Source organism: Acanthaster planci, linkage group LG19 (assembly GCF_054643075.1).
Source record: "Acanthaster planci isolate LZ-2023a linkage group LG19, COTS_SCS, whole genome shotgun sequence".
Taxonomy (NCBI): domain Eukaryota; kingdom Metazoa; phylum Echinodermata; class Asteroidea; order Valvatida; family Acanthasteridae; genus Acanthaster; species Acanthaster planci.
In genome coordinates, this window is record NC_141795.1 from 5,359,039 (window position 1) to 5,386,140 (window position 27,102).

Consider the following 27,102-nt stretch of genomic DNA (forward strand, 5'->3'; position numbering starts at 1 on the left):
GTGTATAATGCGGAGCTTCCAGCCTCGTTTTCGTTTCTACTTGCTCTGCTTTACAGGAAAGCTGGATTCTTTCATTCAATAGAGGGCGCTAGATATTTCACTCAGAACCGAAAACGAGGCTGCAACCTTCGATTACAATACAATGGGAGCTTGCAGCCTCGTTTTCGTTTTGCTCATAGGCACGGCTTATTATATAGCATGGCTTTGTTCTCGCATAAAATTTGTCAATAGAGGGCGCTATATACTTGCGGAGCTGAAATGAAAACGAGGCTGCAACCTTCGATTACATACAATGGGAGCTTGCAGCCTCGTTTTCGTTTTGCTCACTCGCACGGCTTAATATAAGGCATTCCTTTGTTCTCGCATAAAATTTGTCAATAGAGGGCGCTATATACTTGCGGAGCTGAAATGAAAACGAGGCTGCAACCTTCGAATACATACAATGGGAGCTTGCAGCCTCGTTTTCGTTTTGTTCACACGCACGGCTTAATATAAGGCATTCCTTTGTTCTCGCATAAAATTTGTCAATAGAGGGCGCTATGTACTTGCGGAGCTGAAACGAAAACGAGGCTGCAACCTTCGATTACATACAATGGGAGCTTGCAGCCTCGTTTTCGTTTTGCTCACACTATATGGGAAGGCTGTATTCTTATCAATAGACTTAATTTATAGAGGGCGGTATATATTTCATCGGGGAAACGAAAACGAGGCTGCAATCTCCCATTATATAAAGACCCCAGCTTGAAGCCTCGTTTTCGTTTTGCTTGAATTACTGTAACACTCGCGTATTTGATTCGTCAGTAGAGGGCGCTATATATTTCATTATGAATTGAATACAATAGAGCTTGCAGCCTCGTTTTCATTTCTGCTCGCACCATAAGCAACATGTTGATAACGAGGCTGGAATCTAAACATAAAATATACACAAGTTTTCCGCCCTCTGTTGATGAGTTGTAACTAGTTTTTTGGAAGGCTTTTTTTAGATATCAAAGAAATAAATAGCGCCCTCTATTGATCTGTTTGAGCTTCTTTTTCAAAAATTGCATATTGACGCCCTCAACGGGGGATAGACTCTCTAACTACTAGGCACAAAAAACCGAAACATTATGGCCCCTTTTATTCAAGGAAAATCCCAATCGAAACAGTTGCTGGTAAAGTACAAATGTTTCTTTTGCTACAGCCTCTGTGATGATGAAATATGGAGGATATTTATGATATATTCATGATATATGCAGAGAGGAAAAAAGTAATTATTTATTCAGGTTATTTCAATTTAATTTCTTGAATGAAGAAAGAATGAAATAATCTAGTTCATTCATCTTGGCTACACCACTGGCACTCGGCCATCTCACAAAGAGTTGAACTTTGCAATCCTGAATACTCGTGGAATGTCCAACCGTGCAAAGTCCAATTTTTTGTACAGTAATGAATTTCTCAATGTTTTTGCTTTATAGATATATAACAGTTACATCAATGGTAATAATTATTTCCACACCTGAAAGTGTTAAGCCGGATCTTACAAGAATAACATGTGAGCCAATATCAGAACCTGTATCAACGCACGGCTCCAGTAAACCTAAAATCATCAGCAGTGTCTTTATACTCAAGATTCAATTATTTCAATGGAACTGCCTTAAATTTGAGGATTAAACAATGTTCACAACCAATTGCATGAATGTCCTTGTGGGATAAAGTCCAACTTGTTAAACTCAAATTGGTGAGTAAACACAACATCGTTATTTCATGCACTACTGACTGTATTAATTCCTTACCAACAACACAAAAAAGAAAGGCAGTGGCATACCCCTTAAAATATTTGTATACCAAAGCCAAAAGAAAACTCAACAAATTACTGCTCTGTTTTAGGCAGGTTAGGCATTGACCTGGTTCCAAATTTGTTTGGTATCTAGGTTTTTACCACATAATCCCCACGTTTGACATTCAGTCAAATATATCTGCAAGATTTTTTGCATCAACTTTAAGTCATGGAACTAAACAGTTTAACTTTCTGTTAAAAATTTGCATATTTTCTACCAAAATAAAGTTTCAAACACACTGAGTACATGTTTTGTTGCGCTGCATAAATCAAAATCCTGCATTAAATTAATTTTGGAACATACTCTGTAAGAATCCAATAAAAGCCTTCAGGAATCATGTTATTTAGTGATTTAAAGCTGCTTTAGCTGGATTACTTTGGTAATACAAAACTGTTATAAAGAACAACAACGTAAAGAAAGTTAAAGATAATCTTCCAAACATAGTTATTTGCCAAGACCTGTGCATGTGAACACTACTATTCCAATTCCATGCTGCATATGTAAATCTTTTACACTTCATAATTTTTATGCATCTATAACATGTTCAAAGCAAATATAATTGCTCTTTTCAAATACATGTATGTCTGATGAAGTCATCCACAACAAATGTTTTAAACAAAGGTAATACATGCACACTGACGTTCACATTCGGTAGGTATCAATATGGCACTTTCAAATACATGCACTTTTAAAAAAAAGCTGGCATTGCTTAAAATATGTATATACACGAAAATGGATTTTCATAATATACATGTAAGCCTCAAAACCTGTTACCAGAAACGTATGCAACTGCACTTTAAATAATATCCTTGACTAAAATTGTTTCATAAGTATTTTCCAAGACATTTAGTAATACAGTGATTGGATTAGAAGGCACAATTGGTGTGTTCTGTACACGTTTGCACCATAGCTGTGGGATCTAAATGCCACGGAAATCTATGGTGCTATACATTTCTGTAGCATAGAATCATAATGCTATATGGCATAATATGGCTTTCTGTGGGCTAGGATATGCAATAGATTCTCATGGGATTTTCTGATAGTTTGCTGCTTGTAACCTTTTAATTTCATACTTTGATTACTTTGAATCCTATTCACAATCGAAATATTTGAAGGAAGATCTACCAGACTTCATGTATACAAATCATTAATTTGTAATGAGCAGTAACTTTAATGCTGATTGTGCCTTTAAATTGCAACAACTCTACCTGTGTCTAGAATTTTCTTATGTCTTTTACAAAGATACACTCTGAGTATTTATAAAGTAACAGTAAGTGCATGTGCATGCACGTAAAGCAATAGAGTACACAAATATTACTTGGCACCTTATATTCTACACTGCTAGCTGTGTACCCTACTGTTTTCCATCACATATTTTGGGTGACAGAAGCAATTAATGGCTGTTCCTTTGACAGTCTTGTCATATTAACTGAAATAATAATTACCTTCTGCAAGTCTCAGATTAAATTCTTTCAAACAGGTTTTGCATTAAAGTTTTCAGCTACAATCAAATGGAATATTCAAAGTGTTGCCTGAAAAATCACATTAGTAGTACCTTAAAAATTAAAGACTCAAAAATAGTCAATATCTTCTGGTGAAAAACTCAGGGATTAAGTTTCCTAAAAGTAAAAACATGTCAATACAGTTTACAGGCACCTCATGCGTGTTATTCAAAACATCTGATAAAATAGCAATGCAGCTAGACTGGTAATCAGAGGCCTGTCATTAAAAATATTACATCAGCAATATCTTCCAGTGTAGAAAGAGAAAAGCGTTTGTTTAATCTAAACTCATACGCTGAAATGTCTGAGGTTATATTTATTGCTTGTGACTGGTTTCATTCTGCAATACTTACTCTCTTAGATTTCTGTGATTGTCAGCTCAGCAAACCCTGCCAGATTGACTTGGCCTTTTTTTTCCTTCTCGTAGTCGGCGAGTACCTCCATGAGAAGCTTGTCACCTGTTTCATTGTCTGGAACCTCCTCATAGTCGGCAGAGTCATCAAACATATCCACAACTATTTCCTGGTCCTCGCTGTTGGAAATGGAATCATCAGCTATCTGCTTGGCATGTCCATTGCTGCATAAGGACCAAAAAAAGTCATAAATACTCGACAACATTTGGTTAGTCAAAAGTATCATTACATAAAAATCCTTGAATATCCTTTGCCTGGAGTATAATCTTGCAGTTGTACAAATAAAACTTCTCCACAATCCCATGTAATCTGATACTGCTCTGTGATTTTATTCCCTTCTACATGTACACTCCATATTTAATAGTGCCAACCCCTGTGCATATTCCCCTCGCAATGGTGCCTACATGTATACATCATATTGCCCCCGTCATCAAGGCATATATTTCCAAACTTTTACCTCATCTTTTCTTTCTTCTTGTCTTCCGCTGCTTCTTCAGCATCCTCTGGGGTCTCTACATATCTGTTCTCAAACTCATCACTAAGCTTTTTGTTAAACAGTGGATTGGACCTGCAGAAAAAAATGTTTTTGTTTGAAAGGAATACTGTAAATTATTTCTCCACATCAAACAGAGATGTGTCAGGAGCTAGGCACCCATGGCCATGGAAATCAGAGATATATATGCAATTAGGGCTGCACCCATGCAAGTAGGCCAGAAACATGTCCGCCAGGCTCACTGATAAAAGTTATACACCTGAAATATTCTATCCTGAGAGCTGTGGAATTGGGGAATTGAAGAAATATGGCACTGAACCTCTGGCCCGGATTCAGGGCTTCCAATTCTGAGCAATATGGATGCAATCTGGTCTGAAAGTGGCAATATTTAGGCACATTGCAGAGGGATGCATTTTCAAAATGGCTACTTTTATGGGTAGTGAAATTTCCTTCAGTTTAGGGGGGTCTGCTGTGGGTGGGAATTTCTCAAAAATTCATCCGTCAACCCACTAATAATTCAAAGGAAATTGAAAGACGACATGTCGAAAATCATTTTGCTGTCCAGCTTGGGCACCTATGAGAGTTGTGAGTATTTTAAAAATAATTTTAAAATAAATGGATTTATCATTGATGTCTATGTAAATTTAATTTTAGGGGTGCACCCTTTGACATATGAAGCATGAATGCCTTGAATCACATGAGAATCCATGCAAAACAGTGCCATCTGGAGGCTCAAGTAATTTGTTCTTTCGAATTCGCAATTCGTTCTTTAAAATTAGCAATTCATTATTTCAAATTATTAATTTGTTACTTCGGATAAGTAATTTGTTATTTTCTATTAGTAATTTGTTATTTGGGATTAGTAATTTGATATTTGGGATAAGTAATTTGTTATTTTGGATTAGTAATTTGTTATTTCGAATTAGTAATTCATTATTTCGGATTCGTTATTAGGGATTAGTAGTTTGTTATTTGAGATTATTGATTCGTTATTTGGGATTAGTAATTCGTTATTTGGGATTAGCAATCCATAATTTGGGATAAGTAATTTGTTATTTGGGATTAGTAATTCATTATTTGAGATTAGTGATTCGTTATTTGGTATCAGGCATTTATTTTTTCGGATTAGTACTTCGTTATTTCGAATTAATAATTTGTTATTTCAAATTAGTTATTCGTTATTTGGGATAAGTAATTGGTTATTTGGGATTAGTAATTCATTATTTTGAATAAGTAATTCGTTATTTCGGATTAGTTATTCTTTTTTTCAAATTGTAATTCGTTATTTTGGACTAGTAATTCCTTATTTGGGATGAGTAATTTCCTTATTTGGGATAAGTAATTCGTTATTTGGGATTAGGAATTCGTTATTACAGAATAGTAATTCATTATTACTGATTAGTAATTCGTTATAATGGATTAGTAATTTGTTTTTTCGGATTAGTAATTCGTTATTTCGAATGAGTAATTCGTTATTTCAGATTAGTAATTTGTTATTTTGAATTAGTAATTCGTTATTTCGGATGATTAATTTGTTATTTCGGAGGTTTAATTCGTTATTTCGGATGATTAATTTGTTATTTTGAATAAGTAATTTGTTATTTCGGATTAGTACTTTGTTATTTCAAATAATAATTTGTTATTTTGGATTAGTAATTCATTTTTTGGGATTAGTAATTCATCGGGATTAGAAATTTGTTATTACTGAATAGTAATTCATTATTACTGATTAGTAATTTGTTATAACGGATTAGTAATTTGTTATTTCGGATTAGTAATTTGTTATTTCGGATTAGTAATTCGTTATTTCGAATGAGTAATTCGTTATTTCAGATTAGTAATTCGTTATTTTGGATAAGTAATTCGTTATTTCAGATGAGTAATTTGTTATTTTGGATTAGTAATTTGTTATTTCAGAGGGTAATTTGTTATTTGGGATTAGTAATATGTTATTACTGAATAGGAATTCATTATTACTGATTAGTAATTCGTTATTACGGATTAGTAATTCGTTATTTCGGATGATTAATTTGTTATTTCGGAGAGGTAATTCGTCATTTCGGATGATTAATTCATTGTTTTGGATAAGTAATTTGTTATTTCAGATGAGTAATTTGGTATTTTGGATTAGTAATTTGTTATTTCAGAGGGTAATTCGTTATTTCAGATGATTCATTCGTTATTTCGAATAAGTAATTCGTTATTTTGGATGAGTACTTTGTTATTTCAAATGGTAATTTGTTATTTGGGATTAGTAATTCATTATTTGGGATTAGTAATTCATTATTTGGGATTAGTAATTCATCGGGATTAGTAATATGTTATTACTGAATAGGAATTCATTATTACTGATTAGTAATTCGTTATTACGGATTAGTAATTCGTTATTTTGAATTAGTAATTCGTTATTTCGGATGAGTAATTTGTTATTTCGGAGGGGTAATTTGTTATTTTGGATTAGTAATAATTCATTTGAATTAAGCAATTCATTATTTCGGATTATTAATTCGTCATTTCAAATTAATAGTTCATTATTTCAGATGAGTCATTCGTTATTTTGAATTAGTAAATCGTTATTTCGAATTAGTAATTCGTTATTTCAGATGAGTAATTTGTTATTTCGGAGGGGTAATTCGTTATTTCGGATGATTAATTTGTTATTTCAAATAAGTAATTCGTTATTTTGGATTAGTACTTCGTTATTTCAAATAATAATTTGTTATTTTGGATTAGTAATTCATCGGGATTAGAAATTTGTTATTACTGAATAGTAATTCATTATTACTGATTAGTAATTCGTTATTACGGATTAATAAATCGTTATTTCGAATTAGTAATTCGTTATTTCTGATAAGTAATAATTTATTTAAATTTAGTAATTCATTATTTCGGATTATTAATTCGTTATTTCGAATTAGGAATTTGTTATTTCGGATGAATAATTCGTTATTTCGGATGGGTAATTCATTATTTCTGATTAGTAATTTGTTATTTCAGATTAGTAATTCGTTAATTCGGATGAGTAATTTGTTATTTCGGATAAGTACATTGTTATTTCAAACAGTAATTCGTAATTTGGAGTAGTAATTCATTATTTGGGATTAGTAATTCGTTATTTGGGATTAGTAATTCATTATTTAGGATTGGTAATTTGTTATTCCTGAATAGTACTTCATTATTACTGATTAGTAATTCCTTATTATGGATTAGTAATTCGTTATTTCGGATTAGTAATTTGTTATTTCGGATTAGTATTTTGTTACTTCGGATTATTAATTTGTTATTTCGGATGAGTAATTCGTTATTTTGGATGAGTAATTTGTTGTTTCGGATGGGTAATTCATTATTTCGGATTAGTAATTTGTTATTATGGATTAGTAATTCGTTATTTTGAATTAGTAATTCGTTATTTCGGATGATTAATTTGTTATTTTAGATGAGTACTTCATTATTTCGGATGCGTAATTTGTTATTTCGGATTAGTACTTCGTTACTTCGAATTAGTAATTTGTTATTTCGGATGTGTATTTCGTTATTTCAAATTAGTAATTCGTTATATCGGATGCGTAATTCATTATTTCGAATTAGTAATTCGTTATTTCTGATGAATAATTCGTTATTTCAAATATTTAATTCGTTATTTCGCTGCATGCAACAATAATTCTGTCAATCACTTCATGGTGTGAGTGATGAAATATATGTGTACATAAGTACAGAAAGAAGAAAAATACAGCAGATATATTCATGACTGGATCTGTTTCGTGTTTGACGGAGTGACTTACCCAGGCTCTGTAAACTGGTTGGTGTTGGGTGCATGGTTTGCATTGGAGGAAGGAATAATCCGCTCATAGGTGCCTGCTGTTGCTGCACGAAGCTTTCTCCTGTAGCTATGATGGAAAAATTCATAAGATCAGTTATCTCATAGGGATGGGCTTGATGAAAATACTGGGCGAGGAATATACAAACTAACTGGTCGATCAAATGTGGAGCTACCAACTGGCCGATGAGCTGGCTACCTTTGAGCGCAGATTTAGCAAAGTGTAGCCAATCAGCTCGCTTATTAGCTGGTACCCTTCCCTGCCTGGGCCCAATTTCACAGCACTGCTTAGCATCCGATTACACACTTACAGAGGCTCCGCGTATTTCATGGAGACTGTAAGCAGTAAGCACAGCCAAAGGCATGTTAACCTTGGAGGAAAGATTTGCTTACACTTAGTGATGTAGCAATCGAAATCTCAACTGTTATCATTAAACCTTGCCAAGCACCGCCATGAAACAGTACTTAAGGTTAGCACATTTTTCTGCTGAAGTTAGCATGACTTTTCTGCTTACTGTTAAGCAGCGCTGTGAAATTGGGCCCTGGTGGTTAACTGGGTGGGATAGTGTTTATAACTAGCCAATCAGATGACATGATGCGAAGGGCACCAGTCAAGCAGGTTTTTTTAATTAATACTTTTTATGGAATGAAAGGTAGCCCGTCAGCAATCATGGAAGTCAATAAAAATCAGAGTTGCTGGTTTTACATATTGTCAAGCTGTACCGTTATACCTGGTCAATGATGCTTATATCATTGTTTAGACTTTTGAGACATTTCCAGCCTTAATTTGAGGTTTTATTCTTTAGTAGGGAACAGGGGATTCTGGAAAGTCCCTAGGTAGGGGGAAGTCTCGGAGAGGGGTGAGCTGATCCAGAATCCCCATTTCCTACTACTTCTTGCATGAGTAACCCACCTGCTAGCAATTGAAAAGTTATGTCACTGGCAAGTTTTGGCACAAGACAGGACAAAATAGTTGGTGGGGCTACAGATCAACCTCTCCAGTTACCTTGCGGTATCTTTGAAACATCCTTACCCAGAGCGCATGATACAGATGGTAGCCACAAGTCCAACAGCAAACACCACAACAGCACACAGGATACCAACCAGCAGCCACTGGATCCAAGTCAAGTCTGGTGGCGGCTCAGTGGGAGGAATTGCAATCTATCAGGACATACACGTCAGCAAAGCTAGTCAATCAACTATCCAATCAACAATCAAACCAGTAATGAAAGTGGGTGCCATCTGTATAGGGCTTTATTCCAGGATCAAAGTGGCTACTCCGCTTACCAGTAATGAAAGTGGGTGCAATCTGTATAGGACTTTATTCCTAGATCAAAGTGGCTACTCCGCTTTGTGCATTGACTTGTTAAGAAGACTGAAAGTAAGGCTAGTAACAGCAGCTATTACAAAACCAACCACTATTATGTTGGTTGCTAAGTTATTACATTAGAGTCCATTCAGGTATTAAAGTTTACCAGTCTTGCCTCTTCCAAAACTGGGGAATTTCTTAAGCCAGTTCATGCACAGGAAATTCACTTGAAATGTTCTGTTGAATTTCCATAATACATCCTTTTTTACTATGTCCTCAAAATTTTATCCCATTGACTGTCCTTGAATTAATCTCCCAATAACAAAGTGATTGGTCCATTCCACTGTTTGTGCAATCACTATATATATCGATCATTTTGAAATTTTCAATAAACAGGGAGTTCTTTTTACTTACTACTACATCCTCCACGCCAAATTCAGTGCGAATAATCTCTGTGTAGTCATATGCATCATCTATGGCTCTAGATCCAAACAGACAGGAAAACATAAAACGTCAACCAGGAAAACAAGCTTCTCATCAGAAACTTGTAAAATATGTTCAGTATTGCTTGAAGCAGTTCTGAAGACCACAGACTTACATTTTTAAAACTCCTCTGAAAAAAATGTTCACAACTTGTCAAACCACATATGCTTTTGAAATTTCAGAAAGCCTACAATATAAGTGCAAAATGTGTTTGCAAAATCCAATGCTGACATTCATAAGGTTGTCAATCTGCGTGATACATGGTTATGCTCCTTCTAATACAAGATAACCAGGTGAATGAGACAGCACATTAAGTACATGTATATTACTTTTACGTCAGCACCAGTCTATATTTATTGCCTAACGTCTTTGTCAATCAGAAGTAATTCTTAAGACCATGTTTTTGTTTTGTCCAGAGAGGGCACTTGTTTACTTACTTTACAATGACACTTGGTGCTATGATGGTGTTATCTGCTTTGTTGGTGACATGGAATCTCATGATGCTCCTAAAGAAAAACAAATGTAGTTGATTGAATCTCCACAGGATGCCTGGCTGAAGCAACAAAGATTTCAGTTTCTGGTCCATGCATATTCTTCAAAGTATGATTCTCCATTAGCACTGAATACAGAAATTGTCCATTCAATTTTGGGAACCAACATCAATTAGATTTCTCAGAACTTGTATTCACCAATTCTGTCGCTGTTTAAAATTTTCAGTTCAGTGGTTTCATGTGTTACAGTGTTTCACAGGAAGACAGGAAAGCGAGGTCACCTGTTTAGATCTGAAAAGAGTTCAATGAGGGCTGTTTTCACCATACAGACAGCATGCAGAAAGAGAGATTTTAAATTGATGGTTCTAGAGCTAAATCTTCTTGTATTGCATGTAGGAACTGCAATCAGAATAACAAACCATCCTGGCTTAGGCGCATCATCAACCACCAAGATTTGGATATCATCAATGACAACAGCGGGAGTGATGGCACTGGTTGCCCTCTTGACTGAAGGATTGGAATTAAGGACACCATACTTCAAGATGATTTCCTCAATGACACTGTCAAAGAAATGACAACAGGGAGTAATGATTTAAGGATTGTGGTAACAAATGTTTGGCTGATGAATGCCCAGCAGTGTAAATGGCATTTGATTATTAACCAAGCTTCTCTTAGTTACTAGTGAGGGGCCAGATGGGCACATGGGTGATTTAGCACAGGGTTAGATATATTTATGTTCCCTGTAGTGCCCAGTGGTAAATACTACAGTCTGTCGTATAACAGTTTTTCATTCGTTTACATTCACAGGAATATGAAATACCTACATCAATTTGAAGGCATCTTTGCTTTTGTTACATTTTGCAAGATGTAGACAGTCCTAGATTTTTATATTGCTCACTTAAAGCCAACAGATCCATTGTGAGCTGGTTTTTACTGTCTCTTGGAGGCAACTCTATCTCTCGCAATCCACCATAAATTGCTAATGTTATAAGCAATTGTGAGGTACTGGCTGGCTGATTTTTCTTTAATTCAGACATCAGCATGTGTCTACTGTGGTTGACTCATTAGTTAGCAAGTAGCTGGTCATCAGTCTGTTGATTACTCATTCAGTCTGTTATCTGGTCATCACCAATAAGATGGTGGTCAGTCCATGGTTTTAAAGAGAGCTGGTTGGTTTTATTATCCTTTGGACAATTTGTTCACCAACAACTCCTGGTATTAAATGTAACTTAGGTTTATGCAAATACAATGCACTTACTCTTTAAATCTTTCTTCGTACCCTCGGACCTCATCAGTGGATTTGAAGATTGTCATTTCAACTTGTTGTTCTTCACTGTAGATGTAGATCTGACAGGACAGGGAATCAAATGAAAGTGAAGTCACATGATTTTCTTCTTTCTAAATATAAACAACTGTTACTACCATAAATCTTCCTTATTCAGTCAATCTGATCTGGGTTCGGCAATGGATGCAAAAAAACAACAAAAGATTAGGATTGGAGACTTTGCGTGGAGTGATACCGAGGTAGATGTTAGTTTGCAGGTATAACAACATAGGACATATCTTTCCAGATCCATACTTCTTCCAAGAAGAAATAAATGCTACATTGCTGTAACCACAAATCATCATCTTCATACCTTAATAAAAGGTAAGGTGTGACAATAAAGTCCATTTTCTAAATGCTAGCTTGACCTCATGTTTTGGCTAAAACTCTCATCTAATAATCCATCAGGCCTAATGTTACAGAATGATTGTTGGGAAGCTAACATTCATTGACTGGAGTGAGGCATCTCAAATAATAAAATACAGTGGAGTATGTAGTAGACACTAGAGATAAAATTAAGATTTGAATAAACTTTCCCTAGCCTGGTCATTACCGAAACTGTTGCTTCGTCTTTGAATGCATCGTTTTTGCTGTCACTAGCCTCTACCCTGATAGTGAAGTACCCAGCATCGCCTTTTTCAAAGACCCTATTGGTGATCACAGAGCCTGTTCTTTCAATGATGGCAAAGGCGTTGTCTTCTCGTACAACCCCATCTGAATTGAACAAAACACAATTTCTTTAACATAACACAAGATTAAAGCTTTGTTTCCTTTTGTACCACTTTGACTTGAGCCTCCGAACAACCCTCAAGATGTGTAAAATGTTTTTATTGTCTACAAAATCTGTTTTCAAGTTGCTGTGGCAAACAAATAAAAAGTTTTGAGACAGCTTTAGACCAACTTATTTTAAGAAGTTTTTGACTAACACAGCTTGAAGAAAAACTGCCAATTCGAAATGTTTTTGAAGTAAATTAACTACAACTAGATCAACTGAAACCAAAAGAATTTCTGAAGCCTGCAATAAATTGAAGTTCTAATCAACACGTCTAACCAGTGCAATGTCTTACCTGTGCTTGTGTATTTTTGTTCTGTAATTTTGTATACCACAATAGCATATTCACCAACATCACTGTCTATAGCTTCCACTTTGATGACCTCGCTTTCAAACTCAGCATTATACTTCACACCTAAGTCACAAAAGAAAGCAATAAAGAATAATTGATCTAGTGACACTGTTGTGGCATTTGGTACACTTGCACGTACCCCAAATGAGGCTTTTTCCAATGATCTGTGCTTAAACGCAAGATTCTGCTAAGCTTGTAAATTTCCACCTAAGTGGTAGCAAGGATCCTACTTCACCTTTTATGGGTAAAATTCACTTTAACCACTTCATGACGGGGCATTTTTTAATGTTGTTGATGCTGGGCCGGCATGACTATCATTTTTTCCGTTTTCAAAATCTTTCAAAAATTCATCATTTCATTTAACGGTCGTTTATAGCCGCACGAAGTAATCTTTAGGCACTACTCTAAGTTGACAGGTGACCTTCATTGACGCCCGAGTATTTCAGCCAGGCCAGCAGCCTTGTAAACAGAGCCAAGATTGTGCGTTGTATATCTGTCTTTTGTTCATGAACCTGGCTCAGTGCACTGCTGACCTCTTTTCAATAGGGGCCAGATTAGCGTGCAGCGGTGCTGTGTGGCTCATCGCTGCGGTGGTGGAGTGCTTTTGTCCCCGGTGGTAATCCGCTGGCTCTCAATGCCCCAACCCTGGTATACGGTTTCAAAACAAGGCTGGATAATCACCACTTTTGAGAGTGAAAAATGTCGGTAATGCCCAGCAGCCTGGTCTTTTGTTCGGAGTACGGTCTTTTGTTACAGGGCCCTGTTTCCTTTGTCTGAGTTCGGAGATCCTGGCCACGCATATAAACCATACGTCTCCGATTTCGGAGTCCCCGGTAGGTAGTGGTTAAGCAATGATGAACCAAAGGGGAAATATTCATATATGTATGCAAGAGTCAACTCGTTTCTTTTCAAAATGACTCTGTAATAATTGTGAAATTTGAGTTGATTACTCTACTCATGCACTAGCATTCTGAACCTTTTAGTTTTGCTTGTGTAATTCCTTCGATTTATATTTATTTTATTTTTCAAAGTAAATTGACAATTACCTCCGGTGTAAAGTTTGTCTTCAACATAGAAAGCAGGGCCATTGTCATTTTCATCCTTAACTGTAACAGTAACAGGCAGTAAGGTGTTGTCGTCTTCATTGTATGGAATTGGAGCTACTGGAATGAAATCCTCATCACTTGTCACCTTGACAACCAGCATATGAGTTTGGTTTTGTTCACGGTCTAGTGGTTTCTGCAGGGAGAGCTCTCCAGAAGTCTTGTCGAGTTTGAATGACTCCTTGGCTTGTTCTTCACTGTTTCCATCTTTATTCACAATTCAAAAGAAAGAATTTTTAGCGCAAGTCATCCAACAATTTCAACAACAGCACCAGCTGAATATCCCCCTTATGTGGGTGGGTAAGGGTTCTGAAGATACTGCAAAAATAAGTTTTTCTTTAAAGCAATGTCACTTTAAATGAAAGACTTCATGAAATCTGCAAAAGCATTAAATGCATAAAACAGGAGTTTGAGGCAAAAATTAAAGAGAGTATTTAGCCCAGCACAAATTTGTCAGAATGTCATGTTTTAAATCAGTTAACATGCCTCTCTCTGTTTTTTTCTGTTGTGATTTAAATCTTTGTGTGGGGCTCACTGTAATAAAACCCACACTGCAGGCACTCAACCGTCCAATCACACACAAGTTTCCGATAACCTCCATTTTCCTATGGAATGGTTTTGTTGTATTCTGAGGATCCTTTGAGTTTTATTAACATGTTGGAGCACTCGAGCTGAGACTTGGCACTGGGTTATCTTACCAACGATGAAATAGTAGATATGCCAATTTTGAGGTTCATCAGCGTCAGCAGCGAAATCTACAGAGCCAATTACTGCAGAGCCATCATTCTCCAAAACACTAAATTCCGCCGCTGGTTTATTGGATGGATCGGTCTGTTCAACAAAAAAAAATCACTGTTTGTTAAAAATATATCAATTAGTGGACTCATTACCAAAAACAAACCCTTAATTGATCATGGACTGTACATCTTGTAACTATGCAGGTGCCTGATGCAATAAACTTTTAAAGACTCAGTAAGTGCATAACTTTGATTCCAGAGTTTTGTTCAAGGCAAATTGTATTGATGTGCTTCAAATGCAACATTCTACTACCAAGGAATTAAAACGATAGGGAATTGATACAAAAAGGTGAAGTATCTGAAAGACATAGTTCTAGTTAGTTCTTGATACAACTCACCCAGAAGAGTGGTTCATTGTCATCTGTGTCGTTGACTTGGACTGTGAAGGAGATTTGGGATGCAAGTGGAAATGGGCCTCTGTCTTTCACTTCGACCTTCAGCTGATGTCAAAATAAATCCATCAAAACTTTAGTAGTTTGTGAGAAAGAAACTTGTTCAAGAGACACGTCAAGTTAGCAGTACTCCTAGCAGACCTCTTTTGTTCAGAGTCAGGTCTCAAAGCTTGGCCCAGGCTGTTAGGCATTAAGGAATTCTCCTCTTATTTGCTTAATGGAAGAACAGGTGGCTTGTTACCAGGTCAAGTGGACCTGACTGGCAGGACCCCATATTGTTGGTTGGACCATTGCTTGCCAAGATGAATGAATGTTCACTAGACCAACAAGTTGTCCTCACAGAATCTCTACCAAAAAATAACAACCTGATGCTGGTTACTTACTTCATATATCTCCTTGGTTTCTCGGTCAGTTACAGTATGAATGTTTATTGCAACTGTGTAGTTATCCACCTGGATCATATCAAAGTATTTGCTATCCAGGCCGTTCTCACCAACAGAATCAATAAACCTGAAAAAGACGTCTCCATTAGGTCCGGAATCTGTGTCTTTTGCAGTAACATTCAACACAAATCCTGTGTAATTCTGAAATAAAATTAAAACCAGCAAGATTCAATGAGGGTGCAATTATTGTCAAAAAAATGCGATAACAGGACTCCAGCTTATTACAAAAGTTTTCACATGGTAAGGCTTCATCTCTGGAAATTGAACTGATGGGATTGTATGCAAAACACTCTTCTGACACAAATTTGTGACAGCATGCACCCACCTCAAGAATGTAGAAAACATCAAGATCTCTGGGGAATATTATTTCTGGTGTGTCGTCATTTACATCTGTGACTTCAATTGCCAGAAATAAGGGTTCTGATTTCAGAGGTGGCATCCCTGCATCCATGGCAACCACATGCAAGTTGTAAACACCAACTTCATTGCTAAGGCTTGCAGCTGTACGAATTACTCCTCCACCTCTTTCTGTGGTGATTTCGAAAAGTCCTAATGACAAAATAAAACAAGAAAAATACGATAAAATTGAATACAGTAGCTACCGTCTTGACACTGATATATTTATTTCAGGATGTATTCCTGTGACAAATAATTGCTAACATATTGTTGGCAACCACGTGATTATGTTTATCTCTTCTAACATATTGTTTTTACAAATGTTCGCTTTTCTTATCATGAAGCAAGGGCACATTGTCCATGCCATGCAGCATCTTGCTTGTTTCATGGAGTTGTGGTCAAATTTGTCACTTTGTCATCTATATTGGGCAATATCTTAAACATGTTTGGCATAAATTGTAATGTTTCCATTTCCTTGACCAGTTCAGGCTGGAAGATCGATGAGTAAAGTCTTCACTGTTGATATAATAAAGTGGAGAACGTTAATAGTAATTGACGTATCACTATGTATCACTAAAAAATAAAGTTACTGAAAGAATTACCGAAAAGATATTGTACAAATGATTGTTGGCAGCGTGTATTTGTGGTGCTTGAATATAAAAGTTTGTACATACAGGTGTAGCTCCTTTGTTAAACGATGTGTTTTGGGGCACAATGTAACACTGCCTAGAACTTGTTTATTGTGAAATAATAAAGTGGTTACCAAAATCAATGTGATGAAAGTTTGTTGGCTTCACTTAGCCACGTAAAGAAACTAACAAAATCACACTATGTTTATTACGTCAGTTACAAGACCTAACTGGAAAAGGGGAATGTACCTGTACCACAGTTGTATCCATTTCTCATTACACGGGGCTTAGTTACATAATATAAACCTCTGAAAGTTATTTTAATAATATTTGCATTTTCTAAGCAGACAAGATTTCAAAAATGGACAGAGGAGACTTACCGCGGCTATTTCCTGCAGAGATGTCATAGACCACTTTACTGTTGTTGGTGTTTGGTTCATCCACGTCTGTGGCAGTGAGGGTTGTCACTAACTGTCCAACATCAACACTTTCTTGAAGAAATAACTTACCAGGCTGAGAGGTGAACTCAGGTGGGTTATCATTAATGTCCAGGACTTTGATTGTCACCTGAAAAGGTTAATAATGAGAAATACCGAGCAGGGTGCTATGTTATACTGTCATTCATGTTATTCAGAAAAGCACTTGGAGTTAGAATTTGATAAAAGGAGTCATTTTGGCATTGTAAATAAATTAACAGGGTGGAATCTCAATAACAGACAAGAACTATTCCTCTTTGTCTGATTTGCAATTGAAAGATTTTCGTTTATTCAATTTCCAGCATAGGACAACTGGGACAGTCTGTATTGCTTATTAGCGACACTAACTGCAGTTGAATCTACTGAGATGTATTACTTGGAAAAATATATCTACCTGGAATGGAATAAGCAGATCTATTAGATGAACCCTCCTGCCAAATATAACACAGTGTATCAGGTATGCCACTACAAACAAAAGTAGACTAAATTACCACTGAGACAATGGAAGCCTAGTGCATTGCTACTCGTGTGGTAGCTGGGAACAAGGGATCTCATTAAGGCACTTAGCCTTTGGGATAATTGACCTGTTATTGATGAGTTTGACAGGGTTTCTAGCCAAAATACATGTGTAACTTGAAGGGTTAGGATTATTACATATTGGCCAAACATTTCAATGATTAATTTGTAAACATGACGTACCTGTTTATTTGCTATTCTTTCTCCATCGCTGGCAGAAACAGTCAGCCTATATATTTCCTCCTCCTCTCGATCAAGTTCTTTGTCGTAACAAATCATCACATCACCCTGGTATAGAAAACATGCCATGTTCTCATATATCATTTGTAGGAGACTTACAGGACCAGTTCATATTGCATTATCTAATGCTGGGAAGAACTGTTGTAATATGTTTGAACCATATGTAACAGTTGATTATTCACATCACGGTATAATTTTTTGTCGCAGAATACTTTGTAGAAAGAATTGGCAGGCTAACCGTACTTGAATACAAACATATGCACAAACCCACACATTTCAATCATTCTTGTTTGGAAGTTTTATAAGAGTGAATGGCAAATAAATTATTAGCACAACTGAAGCTGTTTCTCAACCTAAGATAACAAACACTGCAACATAGTAGCAAGTACAGGTAATAACCACTGCTACCCTGTAAGTCACCTGACCTTTAGTGGGTATAAAATACACACTAACATTGTGCCCTCTCATACTAATGAGTGTTTTATGTGTTGCTTACCAAAAATAAGGCCAAATTTTGGTATAGCACTCGGCACATCAGTAGTCGGAGTACTATACCGATGGCCAGCTTTATTTTGGTTAAATGACACAAGGGGGACACCCGTGTTTGTTGATGTTTGATACCCACTAGGTCGCATGACTTACTGGGTTGGACCGTTTGACAAAAGAATACAAAGTATGACTTCATTTTGAGCTAGGACCTGTAGTGTAAAAGAATGGAGTATGCATCCATGGAGGTTCAGGCTTTGGTTTTGTGCTAATGCCTTTTACACTCATAATTGTGCACGGTGACATATTTACTTTGGTACTCTATAGCACCACTGTCAAAAGAAGGAGTTGAGTGAGACTTATTACCCACACTGAGCCAACATTTTTTAAAAGTCCTGAATGTTAAACATTTATAAATTTGAGATGACTGGCCGGGGGGGAACTTGTTACCTCAAATTCATCAACACAGAATATGTCATCTGGATTTCCGGCGCTGATTTCATATGTTACACTGCCAAATTTCTCACTTCCATCGGCATCGGTAGCAATAGCCTGGAGAATGGTTGTCTGGTTTTTGAAGTTCTCAGGAATTTCAGCCTCGTAGTTCATACTTGTGTTAAACTCTGGGTCGTTGTCGTTGATATCATTGATGATAATCACAATAGTTGCATCGCTTGAAAGTTCTGGGTAACCTTTGTCAAATGCCACCACCAAGGCAGTGTAGTTTGGATATTTTTCCCGGTCAAATGTTCCATTGACAGAGAGAGTTCCTTTCGAGAAAGAAGAAATCAGAATCAAGGCTGGTGTATTAGGTGAGAAGACTGAAAAGAATCTCCATGCATCTTAGAATCAGCCTTAGGAATAAAAAAGCCTGTTGTAAGTATCAACACCTGATTTGCTGAACAATCTTATTTCTGAATTCTGGATTTTTGCCCTGCCTGGCGTGTATTTTTTTCTTTTTTCGCAAGCCTTCGGGGGCATACACTGAGTATACAGTGTTAAAAAATACACGTCGGGCAGGGCAAAAATCCAAAATTCATTTCATCTCCCCGGCAAAAATCCATCTTTGAAATAATCTTATTTTGTAAGAGGCATCTCTCTAGGAAAGACAGACTATAGCTTGTGACTGCATTCTACTAGCACACATAGCACACCATAATTTGGGTGATAATCAAAGATCATATAGCGCCGCAAAGTGGCGCAAGATGGCGAACTTCACCGTAAATACACGTGAAACGTTGTAATCGCATAGGTGCCATTTGAGCAAGCGATACGCCTGCGCAATGCACATTAAAGCACAGGCGCAGCAGCGGGCATGTGCACCTGGTGAGCCTGCGCCCAAGCATTACCGTAAACTACACAGGCGTATCGCTCGCTCAAAGGAGTCCATGGTAATTACATCTTTTGGGCAGAGTTATTCATCTTACACCTTCGGCGCTATATGAACTTTGGTGATAATTAGGGTGTAATTAAGGTTTATCTGTAAGTACCTGAAGTTGAGTCAATCTTCATCAGTGAATCAACATCATCTGCAAGTCTGAATCTGATCACAGCATTGTCACCTTGGTCCTTATCCGTTGCCCCAATGCTAGTTGATATGACAGTGTCTACAGCCGTGTTTTCTGTCACTGTAAACTGATAGTTTGTTTCACTAAATTCTGGGGCATTGTCGTTGATATCCAAAATGTTGACTATCAGTGTTACTGCAAATTAAAAAGACATATTTATTATAATAGGGATTACCTAGTCATGCACATGCGTGGATTATTTGATGATTTGAGCCTTGAGACATTTCATTTCTCAGGTAACCCCCTGTCTTTAAGGAGTAATGGCCCCAGGATAAATCATGTTTTATCTTTTCTGGCTACTGTACCCTGAACAAAGATTTTGCATGTGGGAAGAAGTAGGGCTCAGCAGGCAGAGCACTGATATGGTGTTCTGGAGGGTACAGGTTCAAATCCCACTCTAGTCATTTTTTTTGTTTATCTCTACAAATGATATGCAAACATCTAGTCAGTTTCTCTATATGGTTTGTTTGGCAGTTGAAATAAATTTGAACAGCTACACGTAGATTAAAATTCTACATACTACTTGCAAGTTAAATAGTGTTTGAAAGGTACACTGAAATTGAGGGGTGACATAAAGTTGTAGAATTGAACAAGCATCAGCTATTTACTGATGATCCACATGCATCATCTGTGTACAACAGTGCCAACACGGCCTTGCACAAGTATACACCACTTTTAATGAGCAAATTCTAAGCATGGAGACTTATGCTGAATGACTTGTAGGTTAAATTTCTTATGATACAAAGTATGTTCAATAGAACAAACCTTGGTTTTCCTGATCTGTACCCTGCTGTCCATTCAAATCCTCCACAGTTATTTTAATATCAAATGTGGCTACTACTTCTCGATTTAAAGTGTCGCCTGTGAACACTTCTCCTGTTTTGTTGTCGATCCAAAAATTTTCTCCAAAGCTTCCCGAGACATCGTTTCCATCTTCATCCAAAGCTGCTACACTGATAATGGTATATGACAGATATGCTGTTTTATCTGGATCAACTGCTGTAACTATGGTAACTGGTGAGTTCACCGTAGCATCTGGATATAAAAAAGAATAAATGTACGTGTTGAGTACTTCGAAAGAAGCCCAATGTCATACAAAGGTAAGGTAGTCCTTCATTACCAAAATAATAGTATTTATTTGTGAAAAAATACTGATGTTGTCATATGCCTTTTGTGGATTGATCATGGCCCAGACATTACCCTAAATTTATCATCAAAACTTAAATTACCAAATATCAAGTGAGAAAGCTGGAAATAAAAGTTTGTGTAGAAAATTCATTGTTTTAGGAGGCATCATTTGGAAATTTCTGTCAATATTATTGTTAATGAGGCACTGAATTTCAACTGTTTACTTAACTTTGAAGCTTCACAAATTTCATCAAATGTTAAGCAACTGACAAGTATAGAAAAATTACAAAATCATCACAACTTTCCTGGAAATGAGAATGTAGATGACAACAAGCATGCTATATGTAAGCTGCTTTAACACAGATACCTACTTTCATATATCTCGGCTGTTGGGGCTTGGTCTTTGAAGATAGGAGGCTTGTTGTTGACATCAGTCAAAGTAATGTTAACATAACAAGTGCCATTTCTGGCAGGTTCACCTCGGTCAATGGCAATTACTTCTAAAGAATAATTCCCCTGTATGTCCCGATCCAAGTTGTCCGAGTTCACAGTGACCTCCCCTGTAGCGATGCTAAGGCGGAAGTCAGAGACACTATCGACAAAGAAGTAGTCGATACGAGAGTTCACAGTGTTTTCCTGGTCATCGTCTGTGGCACTCACTTTGAGGACCAACGCTGTTATGGCCACAAAAAAGAAAAGAAAAAACTTTTATCTTCAAAACTCATTCACTTCTTTGACATTCATTAATCCTAACAATCAGTTGAAGAAGTCAGGTTGCATTTTGTTTGTATCGTATAGACTTAACCTTTCATCTCAAAAACCTGAAAATCTCAGTAGTAGAATGTGTATTACTAGAGTTACTATTTTGACCAATAATTCATAAGATTTAAACTTCAAAATCTCCACTTTCTCTCCCTCTTACAGGCTTCAGTTGTTAGTTCAAAGCTGAGAAGCTCTACATAGTTCCATATAGCTCCATTTCCCAAAACATTAGCATCACACTGCCAAGGGTTTGAGTATCTTTAGTATCACAAGGAAGCATTTGGAACTGTTTTTGGATTCCTGAATCTGTTGTCTGAGATCAAACTGAGATTTGAAACATGCCCAGGTTTTGAGGGATTCTTTGCCATACAGCGCCCTCTTGTCACCATGCACAGCCTCATTACATACTTCCTCTTGTTGCATCTTCTGACACATTGCCATCATAGACTTTCTCTGTGAAGATCGGAGATTGATCATTCATGTCCTGTTAGATAAAACAGTGGCATAACAAAGACTTACAGTGAACATAAATGTGGTAACATTGCTAAAGATCACATGTCCCAAGTAATTATACACAGTATGTGAATGACAAGTCTTCCCAAAAGACATGTATCCCACCACCAGATAGGAACAAGTTTGATTAGGGACCTTAGTTAACCATAGTCTGACCTACTCCAATTGAATACATGCTAGTTGATGATGGTTGGACTAGTGTAGTTGGCTATTTACAACCAGCCTACTGAGGTTGACTGAGTCACTGGTTGCCATAGCAACATTGCAGAGAGGACCAGTTACAAGACAAAATGCCAGAAAAACAGAAAATGGAAATAGATGTACGTCACATGTTAATGATAAATTTGAATTTTCTATTATTGTTTTGCTCTACCTACAGCCACTCTTTATACCCATGGGCCTGCACGACCTGACAAATGGTTGATTAGAGCCATTCAGGCTTCAACTTCACCACACATACGCTAAGAGTGTCACAAACCAATCACAGTTTAACTACTGGCCCTCGATCAAACCCAAGCTGAACTTCACTTATTACCCTCATGGTGAGGTGATAGTCTTCCACAATCATAACAACAATGCTGGGGTGACGTAAAATTACTTGTCCTTGCTCATATTTGTAATCAAATGTTTAAGTATATCTCTAAAATTTGTCACTGCTAAGGATCCAGGGTATGAGATCCAACTTTGACTATGGGTGTGCTTTAAAGCTGGACCTACAAGAGTGTAGAGTAGTGGTAAGGTTAATCTGGAAGTTTGATGTAAAAGACTGATTCTTACTTGAATTCTAACAATAACTGTTGCATTAGCTGACTGTGGTGGACTCCCACTGTCTGTAGCAACAACAATCAACTCGATTGTAGGTCCATCTTCTTCAAAGTCTAATTCCTGGAGTAATTTGAGCTCTCCAGCACTGGAAATCTCGAACCTCTCCGAGTAGGAATCATTGAACAAGCTGAAGGAAACCTGGTTGTCTCGATCACGGTCAGTGGCCTATTAATAAATCAATCAAATGAAACATTTTAAAATTGTGTTACTGGGTTGACATTTTCTAGGTTTCCATTTTCCTTAGGTACCATTATGTTTAATTCAGTTTGAATTCCTTGTCCCATTTTTGATGACTTGTAATTTTTGCTTACAATGAAGATAATTGGAAAATACTCCATGACTGAGACTGACTTTATCAAGCAACAATAGTCCTAAAACAAAATAGCATCAAGCTTTCTTTACATGTGTACTTTCCTGCGGGGACTGAATAGATTGTGTCCGGCCTCACTGTCAAAAGAAAACACATGTATGTGTAAACATATTGATGTCAGTATATTACAGGCCAGTTGAAGAGTGATTGTGTATACTTCTAGAGTTGTTGACCTGCAAAAACACTGAGTCAACTACTTCACATCCTTCAACTATTTGAACTCCGGTGTTAATACGTGTATTACCGAAACTGATAGCAGAGAGCTCTCTGGTATGGTGTTTTCATCAACTTGTGCAGTATATGTCTCAGAGCTGAATGCTGGTGCATTGTCATTCTGGTCTGTCAGTTCAATCTGTACTGTGGCAGTCCCACTGCGTTCACCGTCCGTTGCGACACAGGTGAAAAAATACACCTTCTGTCCCTCAAAATCTAAAGATGAATCTGGCCTGGTTGTTATCTCTCCTGTCATGCGGTCCATTGCAAATCTTTGAGGCAAAAAAAAGGTAGAGGATCAGGTTTTGCTGATGTTCACCATCACACTTTTAGTTTCCATGGCAAATTTAACTTGTGCCTAATCAGTATGTGTCAGTGGTCTTGAAGGACAAATGTGGGAACCAGTTAATGCTAACATGTTACGCTTGTTCAGGTAGGACAGAATAAAATTACAGATACTCATGATGATTAATATTGGTGTGCAAGGAACCTAGATAGGGCTATTTAGTGAAGATTTCTTTCTTGACAGACCGTACGTCTGCTCTGAGATTTTTCTAAAGTTCCATGCCAAGGTTGAAATTTATGGGGAAACAAAGGCCATGGACCCTGTTCAAAAGAGCTCCAAAGTTTCTTAAAAAATAAAGAGAAGGGCGATTTTTTACACAATTTATTTCTCTTCCTTTTTTAAAAGTGTATAAAATGCCCCAAAAAACGTACATGTATGTTCCTCCTATACAAAGGTAAAAAAAGGTTACACAGAAAGTGTGTTCACACTTTATTGGCACTTTATTGGCCCGTTCCCAAAGACTGCCCCCTTTGAAAAATTGGTTTTGAATCTGTCCTTGATCCATGGTAAATCATTTATCAACCTTTTACTTCTAATCCATGATCAATTATGCTCAGAGATTGAAGTGTATGTGGATATAACGGAGAAAGAAGGTTAACTTACTGGGGATTGTCTCCCAGGCCGAAGAGTTGATAAGTAACTTGACTGAAGGGTTCTGAGTCTGCATCCGTTGCCTACAATCAAATCCAGGTGGAAAAAAGACAAAGCAATGCAGTTAAGCTTTTACCTGGAATGAATAATGTATGCAAATACATAATTGTGATTGGTGTGTGGGTAATGACTTGTAATTGTTTTGAGTGAAGTACATATACAGATCTACGATCAAGAAACAAGGAACTTCTTACACCAAGGAAATGGTAAAATTTCAGGGTACACCTGTATTATGCAAATTTAAAAACCAGTGATGTTACTGCCAATGCGACAATGTGGCCGCTGGTACATACATTGACATCACCAACAAAGACTCCTTGTGAGTTCTCCTGAACTTCAAAGCTGTACTGCTGCTGACTGAATGTTGGTGTTTCATCGTTTTGATCTGTGATGTTTACAAGGACACGGGCAACATCATACACGACTCCATCTCCATTCGTTGCATAAATCTGCAGAAACAAAGTGGTCTTGAATTTACAAGTTTTCCCAAATACTGCTAAACATGTTTTCCCCAATTACCATTCTACACACAAGAGCATTTCTGAACAGGTGTACTCCCTTTGCATATGAGCAGAAAAGACATGTCACGAACTCAGTTTAAACTGAAAGCTGCCTAAGGGTAATGACAATTGATGATTAAAGCTTCTTACTCAAAAACGCAAATGCTATATTAAGAGACCTTAGCCATTAAACAAGTCAGCCAAGTCAGTACTATCCAGATCTTTTCTCCAATTTGCAGACTGCATCTTTACCATAACCATACAACAGATTCCCTTTGTAATACTAATTAGAAAAACAACAGCATACCTCAAAATCAAGGTACTGCCTTCTCTCAAAGTCTAGAAGTGTGTTGTTTTTGACTCGCACATCAACAGTAGCTTCACCTCTTATGTTTTCATTTTGAATCCTGAAGGTATCTTTATCGGCTCCTCCAAGAAGTAATTTAAACTCATTATTTGGTGCCTGCAAAAGAAAAAAAAATTGGAAGTAAAGGTGGGATGGACACAAAAACCCCAATAATACGTCTGGGCAAAGAAAAGAACTGTAAACACTTCCCCTCCACAACCGACACTTCTTGAAACTTATCCACTGTCGTTAAAGAGACCAGGGCTTGAAATGAATGGGCGCAGGTGGCTAAAATGCACCCGTTTGTCTCAGAAATGTGCCTATAAATCATAATGATGGGCGCCCGTTTGATTCCATGTACCTGAACATATTTACCATTTGTATTTACTTTTGTCATGAAAAATACCTGAACTTTTTTATTTCACTTCGGATTAAATCTTTTATACCTGGTCAGTGTCAGAGACAGAGAGTTCATTCAGAGGCACAAAGCTTCCTTGGAGTGAGTTCTCTGGAAGTGATGTCCTTTCTGCCCGGGAGGAGAAGGTTGCATTTTCATCGTCTATGTCACCTACTTGGAAGGTAATATTGACTTCTGCAGAACTCGGCTGTACTTCTGGTGTACCATCTGCTCGAATTTCCTGGGCCTAAAATCGTGTTAAATGATTTGTGTCAGGAGCTAAATGGTTTTGGTATTCAACTATCACTCAAATCCAAAACAAACAGTTGTGTTCTGTATGCAATCTAAAAAGACCATGACATGTCAAACAAGGCAAATCCTTAAACCCCATGTAAACAGTTCTTATATGAACACAAGTACCCTGTATGTCAAGTAAAAATTAGGATCCAAACTGAAATTCTATCGGCAGCCAATTTCACGAAATGTGGTTTATCTTGGTGCCATGTGTATTTAAGCCTAAGTGCTGAAGTTGTGCAATAAATGTGCATGAACTAACTGTCAATTTCAAGAAAAGTGGCTTAAAAAGTGCAACATTTTAATTATGTTAAAATTCTTCGAAGAGTAGAATCATGGCTTTTACGAAGTCATAAACGGTCATTGGATTACCTCCCCCAGCCATTTTGACAATATTTTTCACTTTTCTTAACAAGTTTTTCACTACCTCCAGAGCCAAGATGTACATACCCCAGTGAAAACTTTGTGAAACTGAGAAATGATGTACCTTAACTGAACATAATTAAATCATTTCCACTTTCTTTGGGTGCAACTTACGATAAGTAAATTGACTGTGGCAGTTACAGCATCATTTGTTGCACAAGTCATGGACTAATGCACTTTGGTGCAACTTTCATATGTGCAATAATTTGTTGCAAACTTATGTAATAAAATGTGGCATCAAACAAGTTATGCTACTGTGAAAAGTTTTGTGAAATTGCCAACTGATTAATATTGCCTGTATCCCATAAGAACTGACTTAAGAAATATAAATTCATTCTCACCGTTACTGTGACAATATGTGATGACTTTGTTTCTCGATCCAACATTGCTTTAATGGTTATCTGGCCTGTGCTGTTGTTAATTTCAAACTTGTCATCTCCTATGACAAAAACAACAGTAAAGTTATGATTGTGGGCTGGCAGCAAAGTGCCAAGGCAAGTGCACTCTTCATCTGT

General features: G+C 36.9%; 1 protein-coding gene across 1 annotated transcript in view; it reads right to left on the reverse strand.

Annotated features, from left to right (window-relative positions):
- Window positions 1-1,250: 1,250 nt before the first annotated feature.
- Window positions 1,251-27,102, reverse strand: part of LOC110990928 (cadherin-23-like) — a 36,210-nt gene continuing 10,358 nt past the window's right edge. The window contains exons 11-39 of the mRNA XM_022256032.2: window positions 26,929-27,026; window positions 25,920-26,117; window positions 25,435-25,590; window positions 24,921-25,076; window positions 24,580-24,650; window positions 23,662-23,902; window positions 23,000-23,212; window positions 22,118-22,193; window positions 21,319-21,621; window positions 20,585-20,854; window positions 19,742-19,954; window positions 18,702-19,021; window positions 17,709-17,813; window positions 16,914-17,100; window positions 15,834-16,057; window positions 15,449-15,649; window positions 15,012-15,113; window positions 14,575-14,707; window positions 13,820-14,083; window positions 12,717-12,836; window positions 12,203-12,363; window positions 11,584-11,672; window positions 10,745-10,885; window positions 10,272-10,340; window positions 9,766-9,832; window positions 9,076-9,203; window positions 8,008-8,112; window positions 4,190-4,300; window positions 1,251-3,896 (exon numbers count right to left, since the gene is read on the reverse strand). Of these exons, the coding sequence (XP_022111724.2) occupies window positions 3,677-3,896; window positions 4,190-4,300; window positions 8,008-8,112; window positions 9,076-9,203; window positions 9,766-9,832; window positions 10,272-10,340; window positions 10,745-10,885; window positions 11,584-11,672; window positions 12,203-12,363; window positions 12,717-12,836; window positions 13,820-14,083; window positions 14,575-14,707; window positions 15,012-15,113; window positions 15,449-15,649; window positions 15,834-16,057; window positions 16,914-17,100; window positions 17,709-17,813; window positions 18,702-19,021; window positions 19,742-19,954; window positions 20,585-20,854; window positions 21,319-21,621; window positions 22,118-22,193; window positions 23,000-23,212; window positions 23,662-23,902; window positions 24,580-24,650; window positions 24,921-25,076; window positions 25,435-25,590; window positions 25,920-26,117; window positions 26,929-27,026 (4,742 nt within the window). The 3' untranslated portion in view covers window positions 1,251-3,676. The remainder of the gene's footprint in view (window positions 3,897-4,189; window positions 4,301-8,007; window positions 8,113-9,075; window positions 9,204-9,765; window positions 9,833-10,271; window positions 10,341-10,744; window positions 10,886-11,583; window positions 11,673-12,202; window positions 12,364-12,716; window positions 12,837-13,819; window positions 14,084-14,574; window positions 14,708-15,011; window positions 15,114-15,448; window positions 15,650-15,833; window positions 16,058-16,913; window positions 17,101-17,708; window positions 17,814-18,701; window positions 19,022-19,741; window positions 19,955-20,584; window positions 20,855-21,318; window positions 21,622-22,117; window positions 22,194-22,999; window positions 23,213-23,661; window positions 23,903-24,579; window positions 24,651-24,920; window positions 25,077-25,434; window positions 25,591-25,919; window positions 26,118-26,928; window positions 27,027-27,102) is intronic.